Here is a 23,042-nt window from a genome sequence, read left to right on the forward strand (position 1 = left end):
AATAAATACACAAATACTGTTTTTAAAATACTCTGTCAAGTATGTAAATGAAACCTTTAAGTTGCAAACAAACAGTTCTTGTGGTAAATATTTTTAATTGCTTTTATAATGAATTCTTTAATTTATATTTGGCTTGTATAAAGCATTGTCATATACATACAGAAAGCTTTTAATATAACGTTTAAAGGAGAAAGTTAAACACTCAGAAGTGATGTACATCCTTGTACAATAGACAAAGGTCACTTGAGATGTCAAGACCCTCCTTCAAAGTATCAGAATGATAGAGCCTTTTAAAGAAAGGACAGCAGAATTAATAGTTAAATGTGTTTTCCCTCATCTTTTACTTTTAAAAGGTCTGAATCTTTGTGTGGAACTTAAAAAGATGCATATACATCCAGGATCATAGGCACCGACTTTGCTTTTTGCCGGTGGGTGCTTGCATATGTAACCCCCCCCTCCCCCCGCCCCCTCAAAAAAAAGGCTCTTTATTTAATTTTTTTGAAGTAATGCACTGTTTCTTCCAGTAAAGCCATGGGGTGGAGGTTTTTTTTATTTGTAAGCATGGCTCTGTGGGTGCTGAGTACCCACTAATTTTTTTCAGGGGGTGCTTGACCCCCAGAGCACTCATGGAGTCGTTACCTATATCCTGGAATGAAATTCCATTATTATTATAGATGGTATTATAATCTGCAGCTACTATGTTGTTACATGTATCGATAACAACAAGTATTAACCAGTTCACTATGAAATAATATTGCATGAAGTCAATCTGAAAAACTTTCATTAAAACATAATGAAATGGCAAGCTATAGCTTTACTGATTTGTAGATATGAAGTTTAATTAACTTTTCAAAATTGTAATTGAGATGCCAATCTTTTTTTTCCCCCCCCCCAGAAAGTGAAGTAGAAGGCACTTTGGCTTCCTCCTCCTCATCCTCTACGAATAGCTCTGAGGAAAGCAAAGAAAGCTCTATGGCTTTTGCATCCCCATTATTACAAAATGGCATATCAAAAACAAAGAGCAGGAATTTCAGAGTAACTAGAAATAGAGCAGCTCAAAGAAAAAAAATGGGTAAGATTCAATTGGCATTTTTGGCGAATGACCAAAACCAGGCAAAAATGTATATAAAATCGTTAATATGCATTCTGCAATTAATTTAGTATTAATTCTTTGTGAAAGTTGCGCGTTAACATCTGGTATATACGACAGGGCTGTTGTAGCATCTTGGTACAATTTCTGCTCCAGTTCTGTTAAGAATAAACCTGCTCTTCATATCTTATTCCTTAACTTGATGAAAGGATTAACACTGGACTCAGAAATCTTACTGGTAAAGAGAAGACTCATAATGATCCCAATAATACAGGTGATCTTGTGTTCTTAATTATAATAAAAGGATTTGTAATTTTGGTTAAAGTCCATTTTAGACTCATCTTTTAGCTCAACAAGAAAAATTAGGCATTTTAAGTTTTCTTAAATTCCCCTATTTGAACAAATTAAATCTGTTGCTGTTTTGTACTTAAGGAAGTGTCTGCCTTCCAAGTTAACTATTTTTGGCAGAAAACAAAATGTAATATTAGTAACTTTTTCATATTTAAGAACTAAATCAGTTCTTTTATTCTGTAGGGTCTGCTTCTCAGGAGAATGGACACATCAGAAAAAGTGCTAGAAAAAGATTATATAGAAGTGATTCTGAAAATACATCAGTTGCTTCTGAACCACTGAAGAACAAAACTGGCAGACACAGAAAAATTCCACGCAGAAGTGCCACTGTGGCTGCCAATAAATTAAAGCTGATGAGTGATGTGGAGGAGGGGATTTCCAGCTCGGAAAGCATTGGGATAGGATGCAAGAACAGAAAGCTTCCTCACCGCGATGCCTCTGCTGCAGCCAGGAGAATGTTACTGGATGGCTCTGAAGATGATGCAGGCTTAAAGTCGGAGAGTGAACAAGAGCTAAAGGAGCAGTACGTCAGGAGGAAAGCTCCTTCTCGGCCTGGTTCATCTACTGCTAGAAGAAAATACATTAGTGAATCTGAAAATGGAAGTTCAGATTCTGAAACTGAAACAAAAGTGGCAGTGATGAGTAAGCAAAGCAATGGCTATAAACAACCCCACAGAACAGTCTGTGCTGCCTCACCTGAAATGAAAGATCTTTCAGGTGAAATCCTGGAGGAGGACTCTGGAAGCCACGAGTCAGAGGATGAGAGCAGTCAGAGATTTTCTGACCAGTCCATTTCTGTACACAAACCTGTAGGGATGTGCAACTCCAAAGATGGGGCAGACTCTGACTCAGACCAGTGGAATGGTAGAAACAACAAGAAGCTGACTAGTCAAAAGCCTCCAGCTAATTCCAAAAAAGCAAAAGTCTTAAGTGATTTAGAAGACACAGCAGAGTCTGAAGCAGAGGAGAGGGAGGATGGGAGAAGTTCTTCAGAGAGTGTGGAGCCTTCTGGGACTGCCAGGAGCTCAAAATCTGGACCTGAAGCCATTTTCAAGTGCTCTTCTGATTCCGAGTCTGAAATACCAAATTCCAATAGGTGTAACTATGGTGATACCATGACGGCAAAGAAGAAGAAACGGGAAATCATTAAAAAAGGTAATACTTTGGGCATAAAATGCATCTAAATCTATTATCTTGCTAAGTAACAGAATATAGAATTAATCTAGGTGATCACTAGGAAGACTTGCACTATTCAAAATGAGTTCTTTGCTTTTTGGAAGGAAGTTGGGGGGTAGGCTGACAGTGAATGTCAGTAATAAAAGTGGAAAGCTGTGCCGGCAATATTCAGAGTAATCTGTATACATTTTTTCAGATAAAAACTATTCTCTTTTAATCATGGTGGTAGAGTGCTTGAATGCTGGATCTTAACCTTTCTGGATCTATTTAATTGAAATGATTTGGTACAAGTATTATGGTGTTCATTTTGAACTTCTTCTTTTTTGGTCCATTTTATAGCAACATTTTAGCAAAGATATAGAAAAATAACTTTATTTTGGGATGTATTACAGTCAAAATTGTTACTTTATACAAGTAAAAATTGTCTGTGTGTAAGTCTTGGAATATAAGGCCTAATTGTTATGGGTGATTGCGCAAATTCTAAGAAATACTTCATTTAAGTCATCTAGAAGCTTTAATTTATCTCATTTTATTTTTCAGCCATTGTATCATTTCAAAAATATGGGAGTGTTACAATCAGAGTAAAGGTTGCTGAAGTGTTTCCCTTGTAAAAGTCAATTTTACAATTTTATCAATTGTTTACCTTTCAAGCTGATTCATGCCTTAAAACTAGTCAGATTTTCATAAATACAATGAGAAACATCAAGGTTTTTTTCTTTTTAAAAAAGATGGAGTTTTTAACACTTCCAGTAACTGTGATTTTTATGATAATTTTAAATTTTGCCAGATGTAATGTTTTTCTAACGGACTTTTTGAAGGTATTTTTCAAAACATTTTCTATAGATCTTGTCTGTAGATGTGGGCCTTAAAATACAACAGTGGAAATTAAGATTTAATTTGCTGAGGTTACACCTGTTTTTAAAAAGTCCTGAACTGTACATTCTTAATACTTTAAAAAATAACCACCCTAAAAATTTAAAATCAAGTGGCTGTTTGTAGAAAATTCTGTGTATGCATTGAAATGATTACTTGCACTACATCACTTTGGTTATGGGACGATGGCTTCCATGAGTTCCAGAGCAGGCCTGTTTCATGTGAACCCATGGCACTAAACTTTAAAAACTGTGAACCTAGGCAATCATGTGTTGTCTGGCCGCATTGCTCAGGTAAATAATGAAAGTAATATTTGAATTTGTTCTGCAAAATTTCCACAAGAAAAGCGGAATGTAAAGATTGTAAAGTTAAGTGCACACAGGTCTGGAAGTATCATTTTTAATGTTGCATATATGGCCTTTGCATTAGAATAGTTTACTCAGGTGTGTGATCACTTGAGAATTCCCCATGGTGTGGCATTCTTGATAAATGGTATACAGTGAAGCAAAAGAGAGTTCCTGCCGATTTTCTGTTGTGTTCTAGCTTAAATTGTTGAGCTGGAGCAGTGTCAATCAGGAATCAATTGATCTGAAATCTATTGTCTCTTCCAATTTACAACACTATACAGGAGTGTAGGTTGTAGCCGTGTTGGTCTAAGGACATAAGCAGGCAAGGTTCTTTCGGTAAATCTGATATCTTTTATATTAAAACAACTCAAGTAGTTGGAAAAATTCTTCTTAGCAAGCTTTCTCAGGTATAAATATCCTTTTGTTAGGCTGAGGAAGCATCTGCAGTTGGTGTGTATTCTTCCATCCAGGAAGAGCACACACCAACAGATGCTTCCTCAGCCTGACAGAAAGGGTATTTAAACCTGAGAGCTTGCTAAGAAGAATTTTTTCAACTCTTTGAGTTGGTCTAATAAAAGATATCAGATTTACCCAAACAGCCTTGTCAACACTATACATGCACTTCAGTAAATAGATTTTTGCCCCTACTAAATGGGCAGTTTGCAGTGTATGCTACAGATGAGGCAGGGACTTTTGGAGCCCCTGCTACAGCAACACTCATCCTCAGCAGTTTGGTGTGGTTCTAGACCTCAGGGCAGTAATGCTTCATTGCCTCCCTCCCACTTGGGTTTTAGGCATCCATTGCAACAGCTGGAAAGGGGAGAGCTGAGTGGAAGTGACATTACTCCCTAGGTTCTGAAGCTGGGCCAGAAGAGCAACTCCAGTAGCTGCACGTATCAGTGACATAAGCTACACCTACCAAAAAAAGCCAATTGCCAGTAGTGTCAGTTTTTCCTTTTATCAGTGCTGATCTGATATGTACTGATATGTCAGTGTACCGCTAGTCATAAATATCACTTCATTAAAACATCTTTGCCAAATCTGAATTGAACACATTTCTTTTGTAATATAATTTTTGGTTTAAAGTAAACAGGTTTTTGGCATACCAGAATGATATTATGGAAAACAAATTGTATTCTGTATTAATTCATTCTGTAATTGTTTTGCTTTTCAGTGTTGGGGCTTTCTTTGGGAAGACTTTATACTTTGGTTTCATGCCTTCTTGTTGCCATGGATTTTATGGTAACTTCTTAAGGTTCTTTTTCATTTTAGTGGCTTCGTATCGCATCTCAAGGCACTGCTTACCAATCAGTGTTGGCTACCTTGGCACTGGTATGCTCAGCATTGGCAGGTTTGATAAGCTTTGCATTTTACCTAGAGCAAGAGTTGACCATCCATCCCAGGTCCTGGCTGGTTGGTCAGAAGTCCTGGAGCAGTCTGACGGTGACATGGAGTAGCATGGTGTGGCAGGCAGGCAACTGGGCAAGCATCACTGCTGCTGTGTGGAAGGCAGGCAGGCAGACTGGTATTCCCCAGAAAATTCTGAGCTTATGTGCCTGAGGTGCATGTGTACCCTGCAGCCGAATTTTAACCAAGTAAAACAACATCTCAAAGAATATTTAGTCTAATCCTTCTTTACCATAATTTCCTTTGCGTTGTCACATTCACATTAGACCCTTTTAGTCTTGATCATGGTGCAATCAGTGCGTCTTAAAGCAAATTTTAGTTTCAGATTTCCAAGAGCTGAATTCTTCTGCCTAAAAATTTATTCTAGTTCCGGAGATCTATTGAACTGCTGAGGTGACTGGCTCTCGTTATTTTTAAGTGACTGAATATAAGTCTTTTTTGTCCAATCTGAGACAAAGCATCAGCTACTCCCTTGTAAGGGGAGACATTCCTCTATTCTCAGATGAGTTACAGCATAGGCGAAGGAAGTCTCTTACACTGGGTGTACTTTACTGGTATTTTTTAGTATGATTGGGAAGTGCCATCTGTAGGAATTGAAAGAACAGTTGTCTATAAGCTGACAGAATCTTTGGCCACAATGCTGAGACTACAGTTGGCTCCTTGCAGGCTGTTAAAGAGTTACCAAGTAATAATACATTTTGGTTGCTACTAATACAGGCCCCAGTTCTTGCAAAAAGGTTTTTTTCAGTGTTATTTTTCATGCCTACACAGAATCCCAGTGGCTTCAGTAGGATTCTATTGCAGATGAATCTGCCCAGACTTGTGCATCTGCTTTGTAGAGTATTGAATTCTACCCAGTACTAAGTATCAGAATTCATATTTTAGTACTAATCCTATTTCTATATCCTGTACTGAACAATTCTGCTTAAATTGCTAATCATGATTTCATAAGACAAGACTCTGTTAATAAACAATTGTGTGAATGTGTGTGCAAGTACACTTTAAAAGATGGGGGTGAAGAGAGACTTTTAAGGGAATAAATGTAATTAAGATGATAGCTAATATAACAGAATTCTTAGTCGCTGTTAAATATAGAGGGCAATATATATGAAATGTCTATGCTATTATGTAAATAAAAGAGCTGTTTAGTCCTGTTTAACTTCAAAGTTAGCTTTGCCTCTATAATAATAGTATAAAGCTAATTTTATTTTTAAATGTCCAGCATGTCTTTTAATTTCTCTTAAAAAAAAAAAAAAAAAAAAAAATATAGAATTTGACAATTTTGTTACAGGATCTGTTGCTCAGGAGAACAGACATAGCAAAAGAGTTGCCAGGAGGAAGCTAAATGGAAGTGACTCGGAATATTCAAAGACCCCTTACAGAATAGTCAGCAGCAAAGAAAGTTACAGAAGAATTCCACGCAGAAGTGCCACTGTGGCTGCTAATAAATTAAAGCTGATGAGGTATGTGAAGGAGGTCTCCAGCTCAGAAAGCATTGGCATTGGGTGCAAGAACAGAAAGCTTCCCCACCGCGATGCCTCTGCTGCAGCCAGGAGAATGTTACTAGATGGCTCTGAGGATGATGCAGGCTTAAAGTCAGAGAGAGAACAGGAGCTAAAGGAGCAGTACACCAGGAGGAAAGCTCCTTCTCGGCCTGGTTCATCTGCTGCTAGAAGAAAATACATTAGTGAATCTGAAAAAGGAAGTTCAAATTCTGAAACTGAAACAAAAGTGGCAGAGACGAATAAGCAAAGCAATGGCTATAAACAACCCCACAGAACAATCTGTGCTTCCTCACCTGAAATGAAAGATCTTTCAGGTGAAATCCTGGAGGAGGACTCTGGAAGCCACGATTCAGAGGATGAGAGCAGTCAGAGACTTTCTGACCAGTCCATTTCTGTACGCAAACCTGTAGGGATGTGCAACTCCAAAGATGGGGCAGACTCTGACTCAGACCAGTGGAATGGTAGAAACAACAAGAAGCTGACTAGTCAAAAGCCTCCAGCTAATTCCAAAAAAGCAAAAGTCTTAAGTGATTTAGAAGACACAGCAGAGTCTGAAGCAGAGGAGAGGGAGGATGGGAGAAGTTCTGCTTCAGAGAGTGTGGAGCCTTCTCGGACTGCCAGGAGCTCAAAATCTGGACCTGAAGCCAGTTTCAATTGCTCTTCTGATTCTGAGTCTGAAATATTAGATGCCAATAGATGTAACTATGGTGATACCAAAACGGCAAAAAAGAGGAAACGAAAAGGAAAAACCAAAGTCATTAGAAAAGGTAAAAATTTTAAAGCTAATAATGCATCTAATTCTATGGTACTGTCTAGACGGAGGAAACACCGTAGAATTAATATGGATGATGATGACTGGGAGGATTTGGACTGTACGAACTGTAAAATTGCTTTTCAACACTAAGATAAGAACTAGAAATCAGAGTAGGAGAACTGTAAAATATGACTATAATGACAGCGTCTAGAGTGTGTTGAAAATGGAAGATACTGAAAATGACATTAAGGGCAATCTATTCCAGTTTTATGGTAATAGCAATAGAATTCATGATGAATGCTAGCTGTTTCATGTCATGTAATTCCGGGAATATATTTTCTATGAAAAACATACTAAATCATGATAGTTTCTTCCATACTTCAACTTGCATTCGTATGCCTGTGTAGGAATGGATTCCCAGTGTCTTATTTCAGGGCAGTACTTCAATGTGGACTGGAACCATACTGCAAAAGTAACAGTTTTAAATCTGTTCACTGTCAGTCTGAGGGCTGCTACTGTATAATATTGAACCTTACTGTAACAGGTCTGTGCAAGAGGGTGTGAAGAGCATATAGTTTTAGGCACTTAGGAATTTTAAGTAGCAGTCTGTTTCTGTGCCTGTTTCTTTTTCAAAATTTCAATAACAAACTTAGTTTTATAAATAATTCTGTAGTCTTACTCTTGAGATTGTGGGTAAAGTAACAGAAGTTTACCAGAGAACCGTATTTTTTTTGAACTGCTAAGTTTTGTGCTAATAAAATTTAACCACGTAAGTTACTAACTTTAAGTTAATTTTTATTTTTCTTCAAGATATTGTTAAACAGTTTTGAGTGAAAAGTGGTGTTTGTTTTTATACACGTTTTTTTTCCATGGTGTAAATTGGAACCCGTAAATTGATACTTTTAGCTTCCTTTGGTTGTTTTCAGACTACTTAAAGTGAAAATGTTTTGACTTCACAATAGTACTGTTTCTATATTGATTTGGTTTCCACATACATTCCTTTTTTAAAATTATTTTAGAGACAAGTTAACAGATACAGTGATGACCCCCATATCCTTCAGTTTCTCCAGATTTCAAGGGGCATTCTAGTTTTTAGAGTGTAACAGGTGTTGGGTTACTTCTGTGATCCTGTAGAAGTCCCTTTATCATCATCTCACTGACACGTGCTCATTGTTTTAAGTGGGAGGTTGTCAGTACTTCAGTCACAGCAAGCAAGGCTAATTAATTCTAAAGCCTTGAGAATTCTCCTGAGTTCTAGTCAACCAGAAAAGGGGATTTGAACCTACTAGATCTATAATAATAGTTCATGAAGCTTGTATAATAAAATAGTCTTGCCCTTTTCACAGATCCTTTTATATACAGAACACTTTTTTCTCTACTGTACTGTAGAAGGCTGTTTCCTATTCCTCTGAAGAGATCTACGCTTTGTGCAACCAGCTTATGTATAGATGATGTTTCTGGTTTTTAGCACTTTACAAATGGCATGAGTAAAAGTAAAAAAAAAACAAAACAAAAAAAGGTGGGGGGAGAAAAAACCAAAAATCTTGTGCATTTACCTCTTTAATGAAGTACAATAATACCGTAGTTAGTAGTAACAAATAATTTGGCAAACACTAAACAGAGGACGAAAATCAAGTAAGATATTGATTTTGTCTACTGCTTTACTTTTGCATAACTTCTACGTATCCTTTACAATCTTCCACTTGCCTTTCTCCATTCTCCAAGTTATGGATAATTGAATTCAGTGTAATATGAAGAATTGTATAATGGCATACTTAAAAAAAAACAAACAAAAAAAAAAACTTTTCTTCAGCGCCAGTATTATTAAGATTGAGTCTACAAAAGATGCATTAACTTTTTCTGTGCACCATGATCAGGTTAGCGTTTTAAAAAAAAGGTTTGTTTTTTTTTCATTTCCCACATCATCTGGTTTGATAGTTAATGAAAGATGGAGCTGTCTTAACTGCAGCATTATAAAATGATAAAATACGCTCGTTTAGTATTTTTTTCTAATTTTTAATTTCTTTCCAACAAGTATAGGGATGGGGAAAATGGCCTGGGTCATCACTGTATTTCTGACACAGAACTGTCAAAACAATGCAATTTTTTCTACTTTAAAAATGAAATTCATTTTTCTTGGCTGTTGCATAATTTTGATTCTGTTGCACTTTAAGTGTGTGTGTGTGTGTACACACACACACGCGCGCGCACACCTTCTGGCAGAGTTTGATATATATTTTGTGACACAATATGGGAATCTCAGGAAGTAAGTAATTTAATGTGTCTTGTGATTAATTATTCTGACAATTTTCCAAAACAAATATGACTTTGACATACCAACACCTGACTTCTTGATGCCATATATTTTAGGTTCTTCCTAACATGCTAACCTCAGTGAAAGGTGTGTAAGAAAAAATGGCAGGTGAAAGAGGACCTGCAAAAAAAAAAAAAAAAAGGTCACTAAGCTCTTAGATGTGTTGCCACAAATACTTATTCCATTCCATTAAAGTACCAGTTACATTTTCAGCACCTTTTAGTGCTCTTCCTGAAACTTTATTTTGTAAGCAGAAAATAAATCCAAAATAAAACTTGATATTCTTTTTGGAGACATGTAAACTTAATTTTCAAAATGTTTAAAGAGATGGGTTTTTTTTAAATAGTGTACAAGAGACTCTTAATTTTTATAGAAATATTACAGCCTGTTGAATTTGTATATTTTGCAGTAGGAAAAAGATGGATGTTATATTTTACCAAGTAAAATTTCTTGAGTTTAGGACTTCTACTTTTTTAAATAAAAAAAAAATCTACAAAGTGCTGCCTGTTCAAAGTTGGACAATTATGATTTTTTTAAACTTCTGTAGGAAAGCTGGTGTATACAGAAGATTCCAAATTAGATCAGCCAACATCGAGTTTTGATTTATGTTTGTTTGTGTTTGTTCGTTTGCACTTAGAAGATTGGTGTTTTAACTTATCTGTCATGATGGCTGAAGCCTGATGAAAATCTGGTTTATATCCTTGTGTTTGTTTCTTCACTCTGGTTAAACTGTAGCTCAGTGTATTGTACTGTATATGTTGGATATAAAATGCTCACTTGTATTTCAGTTTCTGATTTCTTAAATAGAGCAAAAACTCAAATCGGAATCGCGTTTTGTCTCTTCACTTATAAAAGGCTACTACTAATCTTTTAAAAATTATTCTGCAGTTGACAGTTTAGGATAAAAATAAATTTAGTGCACTTTTTTCTTAAAGCGATAATTATTTGTATCCAGAGGATAAAAATGATGATAGTAAATTTTCAAAAAAGCTTTTTTTCCTAATTGTTGTATGAATTTAATCCATTATTTTCAGTTTGCCAGTCTGTGGCCCACATTGGGTAACTGCTATGGCCTGAAAAAAAAATCTAATTATTATATAAAATTGCTATGAATTTTAATAAGAAAAATAAACTGTTCCTCTATTCTCCTGATATCTAGCTTGTTCTCAAGGATGACCATACATTAGAAAACAATTGAATTTTATATAGTAGTCATCAACCCTCCTCCTCTACCTATAGCAATCAAAATACAGGTTTCCTGTGTCAACCATGGTTTTGAGTATCCACACTTAATATTCTGTATGCCATTTTGGCTACCATGGTATACAGTTTTGAGTAACTGTGGTTTTCCATGGCCACGCGTCAGCCTACCACATGCCATTTTTCCCATAAGCCTTTTGTCTTGCTAACCACGGTTTTGCCAACCACGGGAACTTTCAGGAACTTAACCCCAGCAGTTGGCAAGGGAAGCCTGTATTGAGAGTGCTAAAACCACAGAGAGCTGAGTGACTTTTTTATATGAGTTTTTTAAAGTGTGGGGGTTTTTTTGTTTTGTTTTTTTTTTAGCAATAAAACACTGACCTCTTAAAATACATTAATGGAATCCAGTTTTTAAAGGGAGAGATTGAGATGCAAGATAAATATATGGCAACAGTGAATGCTGTAAAACTTCTTGAATGGTATTAATAAGCATTTAATTTGATAGTGACAAAATGCAACAGGGAATGAGTTCTGCACTGGGACTCATCATAACTGAAGCAATCAGCTACTCGACTCATGTGTAAAGGAAGTGTACAGGAAGTGGTATGTATGAGCATACCTGCATACCAAGCGCAACCCGCTTGTATTTGTCAGATGTAGACCAAAGTAGAGCAGGAATTGTAAGGTTACAAAACACGCTGACGGACAGGTGACCTAAATAGAAAGAATGATTTTTTTTTTTCTTCTGTTACAGCTGTCTCTTGGGGTGGCCATTTCTGCCAGCTCCACCTACACAATTTTGCACGAGTTAAACACAAGATGGTCATAAAACTGATTTCATTAACAGTTCCAAGTCTATTTAGATGTTTCTATTTTGAGTATTTTTCATCTTGCTTCAAAATTAAGCTAAGTTATGATAAATCATCTTTTCCTCCCCTCCCATGTGCATGCATGCATATTTTTTGTGTGTGTGTGTGTGTGTGTGTGTGTGTGTGTGTGTGTGGTGTATCGACATGGCCACAAATTTGCCCCTGTGTAAGTAAAGCTATAATCTTGAAACCAGTTTGGTTTAACCTAAGGAGGTTTTGTCTCTTCGCTTATTTTAGAGGCCAGATGAGTGGTGTGGGATTGGTTCACAGACCAAATGAATGGTGTAGGGGCAGCCCTGCAGACTACATCAGGCCCACAGACCCCTCCCTTCCAGTTCCAGACCCAGCAGGAAGAGGCCCAGCATCAGGGGTGCTTGGCTGCCACTATGGGAGCAAACTACAGTGTCAGTGCTGCTGGGGTCCAGCATAGTGGCTCTCACCTGGGTGGGTGGCTATAGCTGCAGAAAGGTCCCTGCTGCCCTCCTTCCATCAAGGGCCAGATCTTATCTGCAGGCTGTATGTTTGGCACCCCTGATTGAACCTCTCTGTGCACACGCACACTCATCCTCGCACTCACTCTCTCACTCGCTTGCTTGCTTCCTCCCCATGTAGTCAGAGTGGGTGATTAGCTCAAAATGCCAATCCCTTATCTGAAGCCTGGGTTTAGGCACTGCTGGCTTGCTGGCCTTAACTGGTTTACGTTTGTTTCTGTCTGTCTTTATTTGGATAGCATATGATGGTTTGTGTTCCCATCCTTATGTACCATGGTGTAGTATTGCATTTGTTTTAAATTATAAGTAATATTTTCCCATTTTAAGAATTCTTAAATATAAATTTTGTAGATAAGAGTTAGCAATTTGAGTTCGTACACGTAATTATTAGAAGAGCACCAATATATCAGTTGCATATTGGATCGGCACCAATAAAAGGAAAATTAACATTATCAACTATTGGCGTTCTTTGGCTGTTGTCGCTGATAATGTTCTCTGATAATTAATGCCAGGGCCCCCAGACACCTGGGTTCCCTCCTACAAGCCCAGGTGACCCTGGATACACCCCATTCCCCTCACCGGCAGGTCAAGCTGGGCAGGAGCGAAGCAGCTGCTGTGGTGTCTTGGGTGCTGGTGTGACAGACTGCAGGCTGGAACCAGGGCCGGTGCTGCAAAAGGTGCTGAATGCAGAAGAGGTGACTGGGGCAGTCAGAGCTGAGCTGCATGGCCCAGCCCACTGTGACTGAGCCTGCGGTGCTCAGGGGTCTGCACCCCAAGTGCCCTGGGTGGAACTTGGCAGGGGCTGGGGCAGCTGGTCCCCACCACTGTGTGTGGCAGGGTCCTTCCCCTAGCAGGAAAGAAGCCTCCGGGGGTGGAGATGCAGCGTTTTAATTAGAGCAGCTCTGAGCAGCCCTGGGCAGCCTCAGGCTCAGGCAGCTGCCCCGAGCTTAGAGTTAAAGAGCAGGAGCTGCAACTGGCATGGGCCACTTTTGCACATGCTCCAGAAGTGTGGCGGGGAGCGCGCTTTAATTAGAGCTTTGTTGCTCATGTATAAGCACCTCTGAGGTGCCATATTCAGAGCAGTGGTGCCAGGCGCAGGTGAGGTGGCAGAAGGCCTACAGCAAGCCCTTTTTTCACAGATTTAGGCTACACTGTGTTGCACTGTGCACCATGTGATCTCAATCAGCTGATAAATATGTGCCTGATTGCAAATTATGTGCTGCAAATATTTAATGTGCAGGCAATACCAGTAAAGATTTCAACACAACGAACTTAATACAGCACCTCAAGACGTGCCATGCTACTGAGTACAATGATTTCCTAAAGATGAACTACAGAGAAGAAAGAAGCAGGGTACAAAAAGCTGCACCAAGGCAACTATCACTGCATGAAGCACTAAAACACTCACAAAAATGTGGAAGTGGAGATGCCAGGGCTAAAGAAATTAACCATTTAGTGGTGTTTATAGTTCTGCATGATCAGCCATTTTCCATTGTAGAAGATACCTGAATTTCACCGTTTCAGTTGAATGCCTGGAGTCTTATTACACACTGTCCAGCAGAAAGTTTATAGTTAAGATTGTGCTGCCAGAGTTGTACAGTGTTGTTTTAAAGCATAGAGATGCTGATTGAAGATGGTTGTGCATCAGCATTTAGCTTTACGACTGATATTTGGAGCTCTGATATGTCACTTATGTCAATGCTGAGTTTAACTGCCTGGTGGATAGATGTGAATTACAATTTACAGAGGGCCATACTACAGGCCCAGGAGTTCAGCATTTCCCAAATGGCTGAGGCTATTTCAATAGCATTTGACAAGGTATTTGCAGTATGGAAGATCCTGAAGACAAAAGTTCATGCCATTATTAGGGATAATGCAAGAAACAGCAAAGGTGATGCAAGACTCTGGTTTGCCAAGTTTACCTTGTATAGCACATACACTCCAGCTTCTTGTGAACAAATAAGTGCTATTAGAGTGCAGCGTGCCTGACATACTGGCTATTGGACAAAAAATCATTGGGCGCTCCAAACACTCTCCGTTGGCCTATATTCATCTTCAAGGGGCGCAGACTGAGCTTGGAATGCCTTCCAAGACGTTACAGCGGGACCTACAGACATGGTGGAAATTACTGCATGCTGCAAAGCCTTTTGGAGCAGAAATGTGCGCTAGGAGTGTATGACTATGAAATCCATACAATTCTTACTGTACATCTGTTGGGACTGATGGAAAAAGTAGTGATATTTCTAGCACCTTTTGAAGAACTAACAAATGAATTTAATTCATCCTTAGCCTCTGCTTCTGATGTCATCCTATCTATTGTGGCTTTAAAAAGGCTTTTGAGCAAAGCTACAGATTCAAACCATGGAATTAAAATTATGCAAAGTTACTTTACTGGGAGTCATGGAAATGCGCTTTATTGAAATTGAATCAGAACCTCTCTACAGCACTGCAGTGCTGCTGGATCCAAGATACCAAGACAGGCACTTTACTTTTTGATAATAGCAAACATCTGGTGGCTACACAGATGTTGGTGACACACCTGGAAAAAAATGCAAGCCAATGGGAATGACAGAACCTGCCACAAAGGAAGCAGATGACAGCACTACAAAACTGAGTTCCTTGTGTTCAGCCTATGATGAGATATTGGAGGAAAGTACCTCTGGGGTAGAAACTGATGGGGGTAAACATCAGTATAATGCTTCAGAAACAAAGCTAGCTGAGTGAGCCCAAGAAGTGCTGAAAAACAAATACTGGGAGAACAACAAAGATCAATTTCCTATTTTCTGCAGCAGTGTTGTGTGTGTGGCTATTCAATCCAGCTTCACATGTTGTGGATGAGAAAAGGAACCGACTGATGTGCGAAACAGCAGAAATATGGCTTTTTGTCAAGAAAAACCTTCCACTCACCCACTTGCTACACTAAAGTTTAAGTAATTCATAATTATTATGGCTGCTTCTTCTACAGCGGTTCTCAACCTTTGGTACCTTATGTACCCCTTGCTGATCGATGTGGCAAAAGTGAAACTGAAGGTCCCACTGTGGCACTCTTTGGTTTCACCACTGCAAGCCGAGTCCCACTTTTTCCACTGCGGCCCAGGGCAAAGCAGCCCGCGTGTGGCTTCTCTCCCTATCCCTTAGCATACTGATGCTGGGGAGTGAAAGCGCCAGCACACGGGACACACCGGCAGGGGCAGCGGTCAGAACTTCCAGCCTGAGCAGGCAAAGACCAAAATGCGGCACCCGCATACCCCCAGAGGCATGCATACCACAGGTTGAGAAACACTGTTACTACAAACTGTACTTCAACATTTTTTGTTTGTAGTTTTTACATCTTGACCTGTATTTCTTGTGGGTCTATATTGAGGCCAGTAATGTTATGATTAGGCCGTTTTTCTGACATCAGGGTGATCTTTGTAAACCAAATTGAATATTGAGTTTTATAATTACTTTGCTGTCAAATGAATCATTATGTAAGTGTATAAATTTTTTATACTGCAAGCAGCAGTTTTAAAAGTAAAGTTTTAAAGTTAATATGTATTTGTTTTTATTTTGCTACAACATGTTTCTAGAAGCAGGAACACACAAAATCCATCTGTGTGTGTGTTAAATGTAAAAGGTTTATGTCAGTAGTTTAAAATGCCTTGCATTATTACTAAATATTGGTTATGGGATCAGTATCAGCTGATGTGGCTGGTTAATAATCATCAGCTATTGGGACTGACCAAGAAAATCTTTATTGGAGCCAGCAACTGTATTACTGATATGTAGAAATCGGTCTACTGGATATTCAGTCAGTAGATGTCCATCACTTCTAGACCTAGTCCTTTAAGTCCCATTACTGTGAATCAGTTGAATCTTACAGTTATTAAAACATGGAATTCAGAAAAGCAACAAGGGTGTAGGGTATTTTTTCCTATATTAAAAAAAAAAAAAAAATAGGAAGAAGAGCAGAGTTCATCATTTGTAACTTCTGAAAATAGGATAGTAAATGAGTCGCTCTTTAGGCAGTAACTCAATACGATATTTCTAACAATATATCTGAAGTGGACATAGGTCAAAATTAAGTGAATAGACCTAGCAATACAGGGGAAATATTTTTTTCCAATTTTGATTTTTGGTTGATCTGTAATCCAAATACTTTGATCTGGTGTATTTAAAATAACAATGTTTGGCAGGAGTTTATCTTAAGTAGGGTTGGCAAGCTGGTCTTTTTGCACTATTGACAATATTTGACTGGTGAAATGACTGGCTTGCCAACCCTACTTAAGATAGATAAACTTAAGTAGGGCTGGCAAGCCAGTCATTCTTTTTTGTTTTATTTTGTTTTGTTTTTTCTTTGACTGGTCAAAGGCTATGGCATTTTTACCAAAAAACAAAAAAACCCGTTTTTTTTGTAGTTTCACTGACAGAAATATGATTTTTGTAAAATTGTTTTTGACACATTTCATGGAAAAATTATGCTTTTTCTGTGTATTATTTGGACCTATTTGCAATTGTTACAATTTTGACCAATATTTAGCCAGGCAATCGACCAAACTTTATTTGACCACTCAAATACCCAACCCTAATCTTAAGTTCTGATCTGACCCCTATCACTCGAGTACAGTGGTTTTCAACTTTATTAGTCTCAAGGCACCCTTGGAAAATTCCAGCTGTTAGCTCTCACTTGTTTTTTGCTTCTGGAAAAAATAGAGCAATTCTTCTGTTGCAAAGAACTCAGCCCACAACAGGTCAGGGTAGTTTTGACACTGGATTCTTATTTGAAACCTCTTAGTACTTGTGAATTATGTGTAGATGTTTGTATACTTAACAAGGCTAGTGTTGTGCAGCATCCTGTAGCACTCTGAGTGAGAATCGCTGCTCTGGTATCTGAATCCTTCTGATCCGTGTTATATTTATTCTCCCAATGAGGTAGGGACGTTTACTGTTATCTCTCAGAGAGACGGGGAATGGGGGACACGGAGATGATGTGAATTGCACAAGGTGGTAAGGTAAGTAATCTGTTGGAGAGAAGGTTACTGAACCTGGGTGTTAAAGGCTAGGCTAGCACTATGTACAACTAGATGCTTCTTTATTGAAGGGCATGTTTCTCTTTTCTTTAGAGTTGTTTGAACTCTAAAGAAAAGAGGACACAGCAATTTCTCCAACCTCTGAAGAGGGAAGGGAGAGCTCTTATTCCAGTCACTGATCACAACTGCACATCATCTCCCAAATGTTTACTTAAGTAAACATTTAGTTCCTGTCATCTTGCAAGGTCACAAATGAAAGCTTAGACCTAGTCTCCCTGATTTCCCCCCCCCGCCCCCCCAAAACAGATTTCCAAAAGGTATTTGCTAGTGTGGTTAAACAGTTGTGGCAGCAGATGAGGCTTACTGATTCTGAACAAAATTATTCAGATGAAGAATACAGAGCAGGAAAAAACAATATGCAGTAAACCAGGAGTTAGCAGATTGGTTTCATGGGGGCACTGGTGTTGGCAAGGCTGCATCTTGTCTTCAACCTTGTTTGGAGTACTTACTCATTTGTACATGGAGTACTTCAACTTGTTTTGAGTTTGGATTTTTTTTTATTATTCAAAAGATTGTCAGAATGGAAACAGGTGCTGCATAGAGGGAGCTTGTCCCAAAAGTAAACTAGTTGAAGATGCACACCAGCAGATGGACAGTCTTGCATATTGTGTTAAACAAATAGGTTGCATTGGTCAAAAGTGAAAGTCAAGAAAAAAGTTAACTATTGATTTACTTGAAAGCTGAAGTTCTAATAAATAGATTTGTCTGGGTATTGTCCTTCAAAATACTGTTGCAAATATATAACTATTTGTTCACCTGTTTTGGACTGTACAATAGGTGTATTGTACAGTCCAAAACAGATGAGCAAGTAGCTATATTTTGAAAAGTCAATACAGTTGGAAAGTCCAGAAGTAAGATCCATGAAAACAATGTCATAAGCATTGTCTCCTTTTGCAGAAGGGAGACCTGGAAAAAAAGCCCAGGTCAGTAAAAATCAAACAACTTCTAATCCAGATATCTGCATAGAATATTCAAAGTAAAATAGATAGAAAAAGTGAAAAGAGGTTCTTGAATGGGCTCAACTTATTCTAGTGGTACTAGAATCTCAGATTCAGATCAGGTTTCAGATCTCTGTTAAGGATGTCTGTTAATAGGCCATCTAAATAAAGATGAGCTGTTGGGCATGCTCCACAGCATGGGCTCATTCCCCAGTACAGTAATGTTTGAAACGGCATTATTACATCTAACATAAAACTGAAAAGTAAACCCAACATAGTGATGATTCGATTAATGTTTGACTTCTCAGACCATCAAATGTGTAAGGCAGGAGGAGGATGATCCCTGTCAGCAGACGATGTATGCTGAAGCCTTATCCCTCTGTAAGGAATTACAGGCTCACACAAAACCGTTGCTTCTCCAGTAGTTAAAGACTATACTGTAGTGGGCTGCTTGAAGTCTGAAGACAAGAACTTCATTCCAGTGGGATGCAAAATCTTCAGCATGCCACATGCAGGCTAAATTTAGCAGCTTTTAAAGAAGGTATAGCCTTTTGGATAGGTAGATAAGTAGTCCTGAATTCTGTGAAATGGCCCAATTGAAGTTCTGAATAGCCAATTGGATCAAACAAGGATCAAAGTGGGCAAGAGGGCACAAAAGCCCCCATGGCTCACCAAAAGCATACGGGAATGTCTCCTAGGTAACAGGGAGGCGTACACCCAATGGAAGGGAGGGGCCATCACCAGGGAGGACTATACTTACGTTGCTTGGGATTGCAGGGGGGCGGTCAGGAAGGCCCAGGTGGAGATGGAACTGGAACTAGCTACCCGGATCAAGGACAACAAGAAGTCCTTTTTTAAATACATGGACAAAAAGAAGGTGTACCTGGTAACGTGGGGCCTCTGCAAGACACGCTAGGAAATATGGTTGTTGCACCAGATGACAAGGCTAACCTATTTAACAATTTCTTTGCCTCCATTTTCCTGAGCAGGGAACAGATCAGCCCATCAGCCAGGACCCCCTCAGGCCTTGGGGGAGGCGCTCCCAGGCCTAGGTTCAGTGAGGATCTAGTCAGGGAACTTCTGGAGGGACTGGATGTATTTAAATCAACTGGTCCTGATGACCTCCACCCCAGAGTGCTGAGGGAATTAGCAGAGGTCGTTGCGGGACCCCTGGCACAGCTCTACGAGCACTCGTGGTGCTCTGGTGGTTCCAGAGGACTGGAAAAGGGCCAATGTGGTTCCCATTTTCAAAAACAGGAGGAAGGAGCACCCAGGGAACTATAGGCCAGTTAGTCTTACCTCGATCCTGGGTAAACTTTTTGAGAGAATTATCCTGGCACGTGTCCGTGAGGGGCAAGCAGGGGTGGTCATGCTTAGGGGCAGCCAACACGGGTTCATTAGACGCAGGTCCTGTCAGACCAACCTGGTGGCTTTCTATGACCAGGTTACAAAATCCTTAGACGCAGGGGTAGCAGTGGATGTAGTCTTTCTGGACTTCAGGAAGGCCTTCGAGACTGTCTCTGACCCCATTCTCATTAAAAAACTAGGAGACTGTGGTGTCGACACCTACACAGTCAAATGGGTCGCTAACTGGCTGGAGGGCCTCACCCAGAGAGTGGTGGTGGATGGGTCATTTTCGACCTGGAGGGATGTGGGCAGTGGGGTCCCCCAGGGCTCGGTCCTTGGACTCGTGCTGTTCAACATCTTCATCAGTGACTTGGATGAGGGGGTAAAAAGCACCCTATTCAAATTTGCTGATGACACTAAGATGGAAGTGAGCATCCTAGAAGTGAGCATCCTAGAAGTGAGCATGCTAGAAGGGAGGAATAGGCTGCAATCGGACCTAGACAGGTTACAGGGGTGGGCAGATGAGAACAGGATGGGTTTCAACATTGATAAATGCAAGGTGCTGCACCAGGGGAGGAAGAACCGGCAGCATACCTACAGGCTGGGGAACTCCCTTCTTGTCAGTGCAGAGGCAGAAAAGGATCTTGGAGTCATTATTGATGCCAAAATGAACATGGGCCGGCAGTGTGGGGACATGGTCAGGAAGGCCAACCACACCTTGTCATGCATCCACAGATGCATCTCAAGCAGGTCCAAGGGGGTGATCCTCCCCCTCTATGCGGCACTGGTCAGGCTGCACTTGGAGTACTGTGTCCAGTTCTGGGCGCCGCACTTCAGGAGGGATGTGGACAACATGGAGAGGGTTCAGAGGAGGGCCACTCACATGATCAGGGGGCAGCAGGGCAGGCCCTACGAGGAGAGGCTAAGGGACCTGAACTTGTTCAGGCTCCACAAGAGAAGACTGAGTGGGGATCTAGTGGCCTGTTACAAACTAGTCAGGGGGGACCAGCAGGCTTTGGGAGAGTCCCTGTTCCCCTGAGCACTACCAGAAGTGACTAGAAATAACAGTCGCATGCTGGCAGAGGGCAGATTCAGACTAGACATCAGGAGGCGCTACTTCACTGTCAGGGTGGCTGGGATCTGGAACCAACTTCCAAGTGAAGTGGTGCTGGCTCCTACCCTGGGGGTCTTTAAGAGAAGGTTAGATGAATGCCTTGCTGGGGGCGTTTGACCCCAGTACTTTTTCCTGCCATGGCAGGGGGTTGGACTTGATCTGCTCAGGTCCCTTCTGACCCTACAACTATGAAACTATAATTGCTGCAGAACTTCCAAGGCTAACCTGGAGGAAGACACTGGGAAAGTATTCTGTTAAAATGATGGCAAATGCCTTATTGAAAGCTGTCGTAGGAGAGGGCTGGGAATGGCCTGAGAGTCAGAGTGAAAGGACCAGGACTTCCTCCTGAACTCCTAAATTAGTGGCCCCCAACCTTCTGTCCCTGTGGGCTGGATGGAGGGGTGCAGGATCAGTCCAGGGGCCTGATCCTGTGCACCCAGATCTGGCTGCATGATAGCACAATCTAGCGCAATGGCCCCACTGTTTGGCCAGCAAGGCTCCCCTCGGGTCTGGAAATCTGGAAGGAGGTGAGCAGCAATTAACACTGCCACCATTCCCTTGCTGCCAAATTTCTGGAACTCTAGGGAATCCTGTTCACCAGACAATATGGCCTGATCTAGTCCCTAGGCTGAGGCTGAGCACTCCTATGCTAAATGCTTGCTATTTGCTATTCTTCCTGCACATTGGGATGGTTTGTTCCTGTGCCCTCAGTAAGGTTTTTTTAAAATGCAACCAATTCTCCCAACTCCTTTCCCCCTCAGGCTGGTTGCCCAAGGGATCCTGCTCATCCATTCCCTGAGGGAGTCAAAGTCTGCTTTTCTAAAGTTCAGGGTCCTTTCTCTGCTGTTCTCCTTTCTTCCTTTTATCAGGATCCTGAACCTGATCTTGTTATCACTGCTGCCCAAGTTGCTATCCACTTCTGTATCCCCCATCAGTACTTCCCTGCTTGTGAACAGTAGGTAAGAGGAGCACGGCCCCTAGTTGGTCTTTCCAACACTTGCACTAGGCAGTTGTCTCCACTGCTCTCCAAAAAAACTTCCTAGTTTGCCTGTGCACTGCTGTATCGCCCTCCCAGAAGATGTCAAGGTAATTGAAGTTTTCCATGAGAAACAGAGCCTGTAATCTGGAAACTTCTGTTATGTGCCTGAGTAAAGCTTCATCTACCTCATCCTTCTGGCCTGGTGGTCTGTAGCAGGTGCCTTATTTATACTTCACCCATCTTTTCCCAAAAAAATTGATTGAAAATTGGGGCGTATGTCTTAATGAAACCTGGTTCTGAGCAGTTTGGTTAAAAGAAGAAATATTTTCTTTATTCTGCCTTCTCAACTCAAGCCTTATATATGACGGGTGTGATATATAAATAAATACAGTAATAAAGAAAATAGCATTTTCTGTTACTCAGGAATTCACAATAGGGATAGCAGCTATCTATCAGATGCTCAAGTTAACCTGTTTGAGAAGAATGCCTGGAAAAGACCCATGTTGCAATTAGCTGATGCTTATTTTGTTAAACTAGTAGCAGTCTTGTTCAGATTAAGAAAATTATGCTTTTTTAAAAATATTGCTAAAATACAAAATTGCACTTTCAAAAATAGCTGTTTGTATTGGTAAGTTGCACCAGGATTTTTCATAAAATTGTTTTTCATTTATTATAAACTGTAAATCTGAACATTTAATATTGTTCCAGGTCAGGAAAAAAAGAAGTTTTAAAGAAGGTCAGAGAGCCATATCAAGTGCTTTTATTACACTTATTTCTAAAGATGATATGAAAAGGGAAAAAACTTGATTTTTCAAGTCCTTATTTGCTTCTCTGCTATATATAAAAATTACTTTTTCCATCATTTGTTTTGTTTTTAATCTCTGTTGATCTTGGGTATGATTATAATTACAGTGTTATTCAGCTTTCATGTAGTTTGGAAAATAAAATAGTTGTCTTGAACTTACCGGGCAATGGGAACCACCAGTGCAGAATCACTCCCCTTTGTTACGTTTTCCTGAAATATTGTTCTCTTGATTGATTAATATCAAAAGCAGATCTTAACATTTTAAAGATACGACTTGCCATGGTAAGCCCAAAGCACTAGTTTGAGCATTTGTGTTAAGATCAGTGTAATTAAAAAACAGATTTTTATTTTAGTTTAATCTCCTTGTGGCAAGGAGATCTCATTCCACCTTTGTCTCTTCCTGCTTATGTCCA

General features: G+C 39.9%; 1 protein-coding gene across 1 annotated transcript in view; it reads left to right on the forward strand.

Moving 5' to 3' along the window:
• Positions 1-23,042, forward strand: part of BRWD1 (bromodomain and WD repeat domain containing 1) — a 99,756-nt gene that overhangs the window by 73,434 nt on the left and 3,280 nt on the right. Inside the window, exons 37-39 of the mRNA XM_006024684.3 lie at positions 896-1,072; positions 1,625-2,596; positions 6,536-7,516. Of these exons, the coding sequence (XP_006024746.1) occupies positions 896-1,072; positions 1,625-2,596; positions 6,536-7,516 (2,130 nt within the window). The remainder of the gene's footprint in view (positions 1-895; positions 1,073-1,624; positions 2,597-6,535; positions 7,517-23,042) is intronic.

Source organism: Alligator sinensis, unplaced genomic scaffold, assembly GCF_000455745.1.
Source record: "Alligator sinensis unplaced genomic scaffold, ASM45574v1 scaffold424_1, whole genome shotgun sequence".
Taxonomy (NCBI): Eukaryota; Metazoa; Chordata; order Crocodylia; family Alligatoridae; genus Alligator; species Alligator sinensis.